The sequence below is a fragment of the Rana temporaria genome, chromosome 2 (genome assembly GCF_905171775.1).
Source record: "Rana temporaria chromosome 2, aRanTem1.1, whole genome shotgun sequence".
NCBI lineage: Eukaryota > Metazoa > Chordata > Amphibia > Anura > Ranidae > Rana > Rana temporaria.
The window spans coordinates 120,932,103-120,944,442 of record NC_053490.1 but is presented as its reverse complement, the minus strand read 5'-3'; the positions used below and the strand labels follow the sequence as shown (position 1 = coordinate 120,944,442).

Sequence of the window (12,340 nt, the reverse complement as noted above, 5' to 3'; positions counted from 1 at the left end):
AGTTAGTTAGCATGGCTCACAACCCACTTAAGTAAAGAAAGAGAAAAAAAATTATAAAATGTAATGAGAAAGAAAGTAAAATAGAAGGGAATCATGCCTTGCTTTCTTTTTTCAACTCACTCAGCAGTCATCCTGTAGGGTTTTTTATTTTGCATTGATACATGTCCCCAGGGGCAGGACCCAGGTCCCCAAACACTTTTTATGATAATAACTTGCATATTAACCTTTAAAATGGGCACTTTTAATTTCTCCCATAGACTTTTAAAGGGTGTTCTGTGGCTTTTCGAATTTGCCGCGAACACCCCAAATTGTTTGCTATTCGGCGAACAGGCGAACACCCAATGTTCGAGTGGAACTTATGTTCGACGCAAACATCAGGCTTATCCCTACCATCCGGCTACACCTGGTTCACTTCTATGATCATACATTCATTCTATTTATTTAGCGGTGGTTCACCCTCCTTGACATCATTATACCATTACATTCGGCATCGTAGCGCGAGCTACGGTATGCCGGTCTTAAATTTTTAATCCCCGTACTCACTGTGCTATCGATCATTGAAGTTTCCGACTCCCGCGGGGAATGGGCGTGCCTATGGAGAGGGAGGATGATTGACGGCCGGCTCTGGCACGTCACGCTCCCCGAAGACAGCCGGAGTAGGTCTCGGCTCTTCACGGCGCCTGCGCACAGGCTATGCGCAGGCGCCGTGAATAGCCAAGCCTATTTCGGCTATTTCCGGAGGAGCGTGACGTGCCAGGGCCGGCCGTCAATCACCTTCTCTCACCATAGGAACGCCCATTCCCCGGAATCTTCAACGATCCATAGCACGGTGAGTACGGGGATAAAAAATGTAAGACCAGCATACTGTAGCTCGCGCTACGATGCCGAATGTAATGGTATAATAAAAAAAATTTTTTTTTTTTTTTTAATAGGGTGAACCCCCGCTTTAAGCATGTTATTTTTCACAGTCCGCCTGCCCACGACCACAGTTCCTGGGATAGACGCCCCCAGGAACCACCTGTCCTCAGCATCACTATGTCCAATCTTGAGCTGTCTTGTAATCTTGTAAGTAGCAGGATGGGATATTCCATTGACCGTTTTAAACTTCCTTTTTTTCCCTTATCTTCCCAAACCGTTCTGTCATTATTTATTTTTCGCAGACACGCATTTACTCCTGAAGAAGTGAACGTTGTTCGATGAAATACGTTGAGTTCTTGGATGCAGCTCTGTTACAATCATACGTTATACATTTGGATGCCACATTTAAATGTATTTATACTATGAATGAATTTATTGCAATCTATCCATGCAGATATTGTATTTCTGCTACTCATCAGCTCTTCAGTATTATATATTTATTTTATTGCCATCAGATCTATTTATAATTTAACTAATACATTTGTAATCATTTGTATTGATTTTTATTACTTTGATGTCATGTGCTTTATTTAAAGTCCAAGGGGAATGCAAACTTTTATGTATAGATTTAGGGATGAAGGCACATGATTATAGATGGTGCTAGAGGCCACAATTTCCCTAGATGTCCATCACAGAATCACGCCTGTTTTTAACGCAGTGCCGTCTGAGGACCTAAAGATCACGGGTAAAAACAACATTGTTTTTGTTTTTTATGTTAAGGAACATAGGGCCTGATCCACAGCCAGCGGGTGTAACTTAAATATTCGGATTTAAGTTACACCGCCGGAAAATTTCTACCTAAGTGCCTGATCCACAAAGCACTTACCTAGAAATTTTCGGCTGTGTAACTTAAATCCGGCCGGCGCAAGGCGTTCCTAATGGGGAACGCCTTGGCGAGTCCCATTTAAATTAGGCACGCCCCTGCGCCGGACATACTGCGCATGCTCCCGACGTCATTTTTCCGACGTGCTTCGCGCGGTTTTACGTTGCGCAGGTTTTTGAGAATCGCGACGGGCGTAAAAAAAAATACGAGTTGCGGCGGGAAAAAAAAAATTCGAAAAAAAAAGACAGCGACGGGATAGAAGGGTCTACTTTTACAAGGTCTAAACAGTTTAGGCCTTGTAAAAGCAGCCCTAATATTGCGACGGCAAACTAATACTTACGGAGAAAAAACGAAGCGTAAAAGCTTCGTGGATCTCCGTAAGTGCTAATTTGCATACCCAAAGCGGCATTTCGACGAGAAATGCCCCCTTAGTACTGCATCCTAAGATCCGACAGTGTAAGTCCCTTACACATGTCGGATCTTCTCCCTATCTATGTGAAACTGATTCTGTGGATCAGTTCCATAGATAGAAACAGGGATACGACGGCGTATCAGTAGGTACGCCAGCGTATCCCTTTTGAGGATCAGGCCCATTATTCTGACATTGTTAGACAATTTTTAGATGCAGATTTTCACAGATTGGCGAACATCTGCCCATCTTTACTTCTGAGATACTCTGGGTATAAAAAGAGCATCTTAGGCCTCGTACAGACGAGCGGACATGTCCGATGAAAACGGTCCGCGGACCGTTTTCATCGGACATGTCTGCTAGCAGATTTTGGTCTGATGGTTGTACACACCATCAAACCAAAATCCCCGCGGACAGACAGCGCGGTGACGTGGCGGTGACGTTGACGCCGCCACGTCCGCAAACCCGGAAGTTCAATGCTTCCACGCATGCGTCGAATCACTTCGACGCCATGCGCGGGTTCTCGGGCCAGCGGACATGTCCGATGAGTCGTACTGACCATCGGACATGTCCGACGGACAGGGTTCCAGCGGACATGTTTCTTAGCATGCTAAGAAACATTTGCCCACTGGAAACCTGTTCGGTCGGCCGGAAAATTGTCCGGTCGGCCCTACACACGACCGAACATGTCTGCTGAAACTGGTCCGCGGACCAGTTTCAGCAGACATGTTTGGTCGTGTGTACGGGGCCTAAGAGAGTCAATCATGTTACTGGCCTGTTATGTCTTTGCACATTGTTCTTCCAGCTCTTCCTTGTTAGTACCACTTACTTTGTCAGCTTTTTGTTGCCCTGTTCCAACTTTTTTGAGACATGCTATACATTTCAAAATACACCAATAAAGTATATAATATAAGGATAAAATTAAAACTGATCTGCCACTCCAGTGCATATCTGTCTCTATCTGTCAGTAATGCAAACAACTCTATATTCTTTGGATAACCTATGGAAATCCTCTTGGCAAATGAGAACCTGTTGTATTGGTTAAGTATATAATATTGTTATTTAACCAACCCCCGCCTCTTGCCTCTTACTAAATACATTGGGGTGTCTACTTTCCAAAAACTGGTTATTTTGGGGGTTGTTATACAGCCCCGGCATTTTATGGCCTTCAGAAATGTAATAAGGTCGTCCGTACATCAGGATTGATAATTTTTCAAATGTATATACCATAGATCATAGACTCTATAACTTTCAGAAAGAGTAAAAAGTATACACTGATTTGGGTTATTTATACCAAAGACCTGTAGCAGAATACATTTTGGCCTAAATTTATGAAGAAAGATAATTTATTTGCAACATTTTATAACCCCCAAACAATTATTTTTTCAACCTTTTCGATAATTTTTTCGTTTAGCAAAAAAATACAAAAACCCAATGGTGATTAAATACCACCAGAAGAAAGCTCTATCGATCTCAAAAAATAATACAAAATGAATTTGGGTACAGTGTTGCATGACTGAGTAATTGTAAGTCAGAGTGTGAAAGTGCTGAAATCTGAAAATTGGCCTGTGCAGGAAGCAGGTGAAAGTGCCCATTAATGAAGTGGTAGAACATGGTTATAGCATGGTCTTTTTTTTATTTATATACTAGCATTATATCCCTGTCTTGTTACAGCTTAATAAAAAACACAATGCAAAGTGATTAAAAACACAAATATATACATAATAGCCAGTAGAAGAAACAGCAATGTTTTGGATAACATTAGTATCTCACCCAGACTAGCAGCTGTGTCATCACCACATTAGGCAGCTCACAGGCCATATGAAGAGCGGTGCGCCTGTCCCGATCTCCGGTGGGGCTATTGATCTGTTCCTTATTACTGTGTGCCAGCAGAAGTAAGACATTGGGCAGATTCTTTTCTTGAACTGATTTGAACAGCTGTTTGACAAGTGGCACCCCTGGGCTTTTTAAAGGAGCCAAAAATAAACGCTGCTCGTACTTTGCTCGGATCCATGATTCTCTCTCTTCCCTGTGCACAAAATAAAGACATAAAACAATAAATTCTGTCTCTTAATATACATGCATGTCATACTCCAAATTGTATTTTGGTGTCTCCCACATCTGAGAGGATGTACTTGACCCACTATCGTTAAATTATAAGACTCACATTTTATATGAGATTTTGAACCTTGTAGTTAGAAGGGTTTGAGCCAGAACAACCTGCGGAAGGGGTTGAACACTGAAATCTTATATTTAGTGAGATTATTTGGAGCACACAGTTTTTATGTATTAGAAGAATATACAGTGTGTGTATATATATATATATATATATATATATATATATATATATATACAGTGAGGAAAATAAGTATTTGAACACCCTGCTATTTTGCAAGTTCTCCCACTTGGAAATCATGGAGGGGTCTGAAATTGTCATCGTAGGTGCATGTCCACTGTGAGAGACATAATCAAAAATGTTTTTTCCAGAAATCACAATTTATGATTTTTTAACTATTTATTTGTATGATACAGCTGCAAATAAGTATTTGAACACCTGTCTATCAGCTAGAATTCTGACCCTCAAAGACCTGTTAGTCTGCCTTTAAAATGTCCACCTCCACTCCATTTATTATCCTAAATTAGATGCACCTGTTTGAGGTCATTAGCTGCATAAAGACACCTGTCCACCCCATACAATCAGTAAGAATCCAACTACTAACATGGCCAAGACCAAAGAGCTGTCCAAAGACACTAGAGACAAAATTGTACACCTCCACAAGGCTGGAAAGGGCTACGGGGAAATTGCCAAGCAGCTTGGTGAAAAAAGGTCCACTGATGGAGCAATCATTAGAAAATGGAAGAAGCTAAACATGACTGTCAATCTCCCTCGGACTGGGGCTCCATGCAAAATCTCACCTCGTGGGGTCTCAATGATCCTAAGGAAGGTGAGAAAACAGCCCAGGACTACACGGGAGGAGCTGGTCAATGACCTGAAAAGAGCTGGGACCACCGTTTCCAAGGTTACTGTTGGTAATACACTAAGACGTCATGGTTTGAAATCATGCATGGCACGGAAGGTTCCCCTGCTTAAACCAGCACATGTCAAGGCCCGTCTTAAGTTTGCCAATGACCATTTGGATGATCCAGAGGAGTCATGGGAGAAAGTCATGTGGTCAAATGAGACCAAAATAGAACTTTTTGGTCATAATTCCACTAACCGTGTTTGGAGGAAGAAGAATGATGAGTACCATCCCAAGAACACCATCCCTACTGTGAAGCATGGGGGTGGTAGCATCATGCTTTGGGGGTGTTTTTCTGCACATGGGACAGGGCGACTGCACTGTATTAAGGAGAGGATGACCGGGGCCATGTATTGCGAGATTTTGGGCAACAACCTCCTTCCCTCAGTTAGAGCTTTGAAGATGGGTCGAGGCTGGGTCTTCCAACATGACAATGACCCGAAGCACACAGCCAGGATAACCAAGGAGTGGCTCTGTAAGAAGCATATCAAGGTTCTGGTGTGGCCTAGCCAGTCTCCAGACCTAAACCCAATAGAGAATCTTTGGAGGGAGCTCAAACTCCATGTTTCTCAGCGACAGCCCAGAAACCTGACTGATCTAGAGAAGATCTGTGTGGAGGAGTGGGCCAAAATCCCTCCTAATGTGTGTGCAAACCTGGTGAAAAACTACAAGAAACGTTTGACCTCTGTAATTGCAAACAAAGGCTACTGTACCAAATATTAACATTGATTTTCTCAGGTGTTCAAATACTTATTTGCAGCTGTATCATACAAATAAATAGTTAAAAAAATCATACATTGTGATTTCTGGATTTTTTTTTTTTTGATTATGTCTCTCACAGTGGACATGCACCTACGATAACAATTTCAGACCCCTCTATGATTTCCAAGTGGGAGAACTTGCAAAATAGCAGGGTGTTCAAATACTTATTTTCATCACTGTATATATATATATATATACACACTATGTTACCAAAAGTATTGGGACGCCTGCCTTTACATGCACATGAACTTTAATGGAGTCTTAGTCCAGCTTCAACTCTTCTGGGAAGGCTGTACACAAGGTTTAGGAGTGTGTCTATGGGAATGTTTGACTGATGTGGGAGAGAAGGCCTAGCTGGCGGTGGCCGCTCTAATTCATCCCAAAGGTGTTCTATCGGGTTGAGATCAGGACTCCAGGCCCATCAAATTCCTCCACCCCAAACTCGCACTGGTCCAAATAATTTGGTGGAGGGGGGATTATGGTGTGGGGTTGTTTTTTAGGGGTTGGGCTTAGCCCCCTAGTTCCAGTGGAGGAACTTATTTGGCCTGCACAGATTCCTGACCTCAACTCGATAGAACACCTTTGGGATGAATTAGAGCAGAGACTGCGAGACAGGCCTTCTCGTTCAACATCACAAATGGCGGAGTCATGCACATTACGTAATTTCCGGGGTACCGTCAGCTAGAACGCAGTTGGAGCGTACGCTTCGATCTCCAGCTTGGTTGCCGTACCGTGTTTTTACTTTTATCTTTTACATGCCTGGTTCAGCCAGGAGTTGGTGTACAAGTTTTAAATATTTTATGTTAGTTTTATTTGGTGGTAGTTATTAAACATTACTTTTGATACTACACCATGGGAGCCAAATCTCTTATTTTCTGAGGATAACTGGAAACTTGCTGGTGCCAATTTCTCTGAGGTCTTGGATTCTCTGCGGAAAGCCTGCATACAGCGAACTGGGTGAGCGGTGGAATAAGACGGGGGATGTCTATGAGACCTGACTCTATATGCTGTATACCCCTGGAGGGGTGATTGGAGTTGGTGAGTGGGGACCCTTGTGGGGGAGCACCTGTAGTCACCTCAGGATCACTTGTTGTATAAGAGCACTCCTCACTGCGAGATCACGCATCGGTCTGAACATATATCAATGGAAGTTCAATGCTGAATAATACCGGACATTTAAACTTACTGGACTTTTATTACTTGTTTTCATTTTTTTTGGACTCTCTTTAATATGTGGTGTGGACCACCACCGTTCTGATTTACCTACCTTTTGTTTACAGGATTTTTTGGCACATTATGGAATAATGTTGGGCAGCATTTGTTAATTGGTACATACAAGGTACCCTATTTTGTTCACAGTTTTTTACAATACCATTATATGCATTGAACCATTATATGTATTGACACATTATATAACATAAGGATCCTTCTGTTCACACACTGTTTATCAGGAGTCAATTTGTCACATTGTTAGCTTTCTGAGTGTCTATTGCTCAGCTGCACCTAATTAGGGATCCTTAATACACTGCTAAAGTGAACAATTTGGGCAACGGCCTAAACACATATTATTGTTTATGCAATCTTTAATAGAACATATAGTTTATATCACATATCCTCATATAGTTCTGTGAAGATCACTCCTCGGGGTTAGGCAGCGCCACCACCCCCACACTTTTTTCTACATGACCTCACAAATGTGCTTCTAGAAGAATGGTCAAACATGCCCATAGACACACTCCTAAACCTTGTGGACCGCATTCCCAGAAGAGTTGGAGTTGTTATAGCTGCAAAGGGTGGGCCAACTCAGTATTGAACCCTATGGACTAAGACTGAAATGCCATTAAAATTCACGTGCGTGTAAAGGCAGGCATCCCAATACTTTGGTAACAGTGTGTATGTGTGTGTGTGTATATATATTGTAGATATGTTACAACAATGCCTTTTAAAACAACGCAACTCACATAAATTCATGTAAATGCACATGCTCAATGGCAGAGTTTAAAGGTCCAAAACCACTTTTTACTCTTACGATGTGTGAGCAAAGAATACGCCCAATAGCATTCTTTGCCTTGCCCCAATCTCCTCATCTGCATTTATCCAATTAATATAGCTAGCACAATTACAATGATTAGGGCTGTTATGCTAGACATCCCATTTGCCAATTACTCTCCAAAACAAAAATGTTTGTCTACATCTTTATTCATCTCCTCACTCTTTCTGTCAACTCCAAAACAGGAAAAGGATGTAATGCCAAAGGAAATAACCTAAAAAATCTATAGCAATTTAAGTTACATAAAATCGCATGTCATCGAGTGTTAAAATGCAAGTCAACACAAATCAGTGGAAGGTAAAGGACATACATTTTTTATACATTTTAATGCATATTTAGGTGCGAACAGGCCCTAATATTTGTGACAAGCACCACAACACCCGAGTCTGTTTTGCCATGGCTAATGCCGCGTACACACGATCAGAATTTCCAACAACAAAACCGTGGATTTTTGTTCCAAAGTAATGTTGTCTCAAACTTGTGTTGCATACACACGGTCACACAAATGTTGTCGGAAATTACGAACGTCAAGAACGCGGTGACGTACAACACTATGACGAGCCGAGAAAAATGAAGTTCAATGATTCCGAGCATGCGTAGGATTTTTGTGCATCGGAATTGCATACAGATGAACGGAATTTCCGACAAGAACTTTTTCCGTCGGAAAATTTGAGAACCAGCTCTCAAATTTTTGCTGTCGGAAATTGACAGAAAATGTCCGATGGGGCCTACACACAAAAATAGCTCACATCGAACATTTCTTGTCGGAAATTCCGATTTTGTGTACGCTGCATAAGAATAGATTCTAGGTACATAATACAATCTTTTTGTTATTTTCCTAATCTCATAGATGATTATGTGATTGATTTATGCAAAGGCTGTGAAGAAATTATGGGCCAAATCCTCAGCCAGGCGGCGTAACTTAACTTTCAGCAGTTAAGTTACACTGACTTAAAGTTTTTACCTAAGTGCCTGATCCACAAAGCACTTACGTAAAAATTTCAAGCAGTGTAACTTAAGTGCCGCCGTCGTAAGGCGTTCCTCCTCTCCGGGGGGCGTTTACAATTTAAATGAGGCGCGCTCCCGCGCCGGCCGTACTGCGCATGCGTGTGACGTCATTTTCCCGACATGCATCGCGCGAACGTAATTGACGCCGGGCGGCTTTGTGGATTGCGACGGGACACTAAAGTTGCGACGAGTGAAAACAAAGACGCGCCGGGAAAACAAATAATTTTAAAAAAAAATGACAGCGTCGCTCAGCATGCATTCCTGAGAGGGAGAACTCCATGCCAATTTTCAAAGAAAAAACCGGCATGGGTTCCCCCCCCCAGGAGCATACCAGGCCCTTAGATCTGTTATGGGTTGTAAGGAGACCCCCCTCCGCCGAAAAATCGACGTAGGGGGTCCCCCTACAATCCATACCAGACCCGTATCCAAAGCACGCTACCCGGCCGGTGAGGAATGGGAGTGGGGACGAGCGAGCGTCCCCCCCCCTCCTGAGCCGTGCCAGGCCGCATGCCCTCAACATGGGGGGGTTGGGTGCTCTGGGGCAGGGGGGCGCACTGCGGGCCCCCCCACCCCAGAGCACCCTGTCCCCATGTTGATGAGGACAGGACCTCTTCCCGACAACCCTTGCCGTTGGTTGTCGGGGTATGCGGGCGGGGGCTTATCGGAATCTGGGAGTCCCCTTTAATAAGGGGGCCCCCAGATACCGGCCCCCCACCCTAAGTGAATGGATATGGGGTACATCGTACCCCTATCCATTCACCTGTAGGCAAAAAGTAAAAGTTAGTAAACACACAACACAAGGCTTTTTAAAATAATTTATTATTCTGCTCCGGATGCCCCCCTGTCTTCGTTATTAGCTCAATTACCAGGGGGGGCTTCTTCTTCCACTCTCCGGGGGTCTTCTCCGCTCTCCGGGGGGGGTTTCTTCTTCCGCTCTCCGGGGGGGGGCTTCTCCGGACTCCGGGGGGCTTCTTCCATCTTCTCCCCTCTTCCGCTGTTGACTCGGCGAACCCCGGTTCTTCTGCAGATGTCCGGTGCCTTCTTCTTCAGCGCTGGCTGCCTGCTATGTTTGTGTGTTAGCTCGATTTCAAACAGGCAGCCATCGCGGTCTTCTGTGACGTCAGGGTCTTCTCTTCTGTTCTTCTCCCCTCTTCCGATGTTGCCTCGTCGCCTGTTGTCGCTGTAATGATGGAAGCGCACCTTGCATCCCATTTATATAGGCATCACCGTCCCATCATGCTCCGGCAGGTACCCACAACATCGGAAGAAGGGAAGAGAAGAACCTGACGTCACAGAAGACCGCGCCGGCTGCCTGTTTGAAATCGAGCTAACACACAAACATAGCAGGCAGCCAGCGCTGAAGAAGAAGGCACCGGACATCTGCAGAAGAACCGGGGTTCGCCGAGTCAACAGCGGAAGAGGGGAGAAGATGGAAGAAGCCCCCCGGAGTCCGGAGAAGCCCCCCCCCGGAGAGCGGAAGAAGAAACCCCCCCCGGAGAGCGGAGAAGACCCCCGGAGAGTGGAAGAAGAAGCCCCCCCTGGTAATTGAGCTAATAACGAAGACAGGGGGGGCATCCGGAGCAGAATAATAAATTATTTTAAAAACCCTTGTGTTGTGTGTTTAATAACTTTTACTTTTTGCCTACAGGTGAATGGATAGGGGTACGATGTACCCCATATCCATTCACTTAGGGTGGGGGGCCGGTATCTGGGGGCCCCCTTATTAAAGGGGACTCCCAGATTCCGATAAGCCCCCGCCCGCATACCCCGACAACCAACGGCAAGGGTTGTCGGGAAGAGGTCCTGTCCTCATCAACATGGGGACAGGGTGCTCTGGGGTGGGGGGGCCCGCAGTGCGCCCCCCTGCCCCAGAGCACCCAACCCCCCCATGTTGAGGGCATGCGGCCTGGCACGGCTCAGGAGGGGGGGGGACGCTCGCTCGTCCCCACTCCCATTCCTGACCGGCCGGGTAGCGTGCTTTGGATACGGGTCTGGTATGGATTGTAGGGGGACCCCCTACGTCGATTTTTCGGCGGAGGGGGGGTCTCCTTACAACCCATAACAGACCTACGGGCCTGGTATGCTCCTGCCGGTTTGGAATTTACAAATTGCCGTGGAGTTCTCCCTCGGGAATGCATACCAAATGCCGTCGCTTGAATGGGCCTTTACAAGGTGTGACTAACTTTACACTTTGTAAAAGCAGGCCTAGTTTTACACCAGGCAAACTAACACTTACGGCGAAAAAACTAGGCACAAAAGCTTTGAGGATCGCCCTAAGTGCTAATTTGCATACTAGAAGAGGCATTTCGACTCGAAATGCCCCCAGTGGCGGATGCGGTACTGCATCCTAAGATCCGGCAGTGTAAGTCCCTTAGAGATGTCGGATCTTCTGCCTAACTTAGGAAAACTGCTTCTGAGGATCAGTTCCAAAGTTAGAACCAGAGATACGACGGCTTACGCCGGAGTATCTCTTTTGTGGATATGGCCCTATATTATCAACTTCTGAGCTATCTAATATGGGTAGCACCCTTGTCTTAAACAGGGGCTACTGGCAAATAACCTGGCCGATTTATAGTCTTTGTGATCATTTGGGTTTTCTCCTAAACTTGGTTTAATTGTGGTTTCTCCCTTCTGTCATGGCACTGTTGCCTTTGACATTAGTATGATGAGCTGCAGTGAGAATATGCATATCCCTTTCAGCCAATCAGTAGGAGTTTCAGGTCACTGAGCATGCTGGGAGAGAATATATATTTAGGGGAAGTCAGGTGGTCAAGGTCCTCCCACCCAGACCTTGGTCTGGTATGAATGTGCAAGGAACAGCTGCGTTGGGTGAGGCCTGAAATCAATGCCTGGCCATGTGCTTGAGGCTCTGCCAGAAAGAGCCTGTTTGCTGCCTGGGGGCTTGAGAGAGAGAGTCTTTTGTTGTCTGGAGGCATGAGGAGGATGTAGTTCTGACATGAAGTACCAGAGGTTACTCTTCCTTAGCCGGGGACTGTGGAGAGATTGAGAAAGCACCAAGAGGGACTCATCTAAAGAAATGTTGTGAGTTTTCGGTTGTTATAGGAGACTGCTGTTGATGTGTACCTGGCTGTTTTGTTTTCTTTACTGAATCTTTACCAACTTTACTGCAACCATCCACACCCACCATGCCGAACCAGCACCCTGAGGTAAAATGTCAGCCCTCCCTGATGCCGGGGGGTCAGTGGGGCTCTACATATGGTAACCCTATCAAGAATATTATTTTAACGGGCTCCTTCGTACCATGCAGTCAGTTCTGCTTCACTGAAATCCCAATCGATTTTATCAGCTATACCTATTTTCCCCTTCTGGATTATAGAACATCTCCCCTT

General features: G+C 44.9%; 1 protein-coding gene across 2 annotated transcripts in view; it reads right to left on the bottom strand.

Moving 5' to 3' along the window:
* Nucleotides 1-12,340, bottom strand: part of AGAP2 (ArfGAP with GTPase domain, ankyrin repeat and PH domain 2) — a 319,347-nt gene that overhangs the window by 22,036 nt on the left and 284,971 nt on the right. For both annotated transcript variants that reach the window (XM_040340872.1, XM_040340873.1), the window contains one exon: nt 3,924-4,179. In XM_040340872.1, coding sequence (XP_040196806.1) covers nt 3,924-4,179 — 256 coding nt within the window. The remainder of the gene's footprint in view (nt 1-3,923; nt 4,180-12,340) is intronic.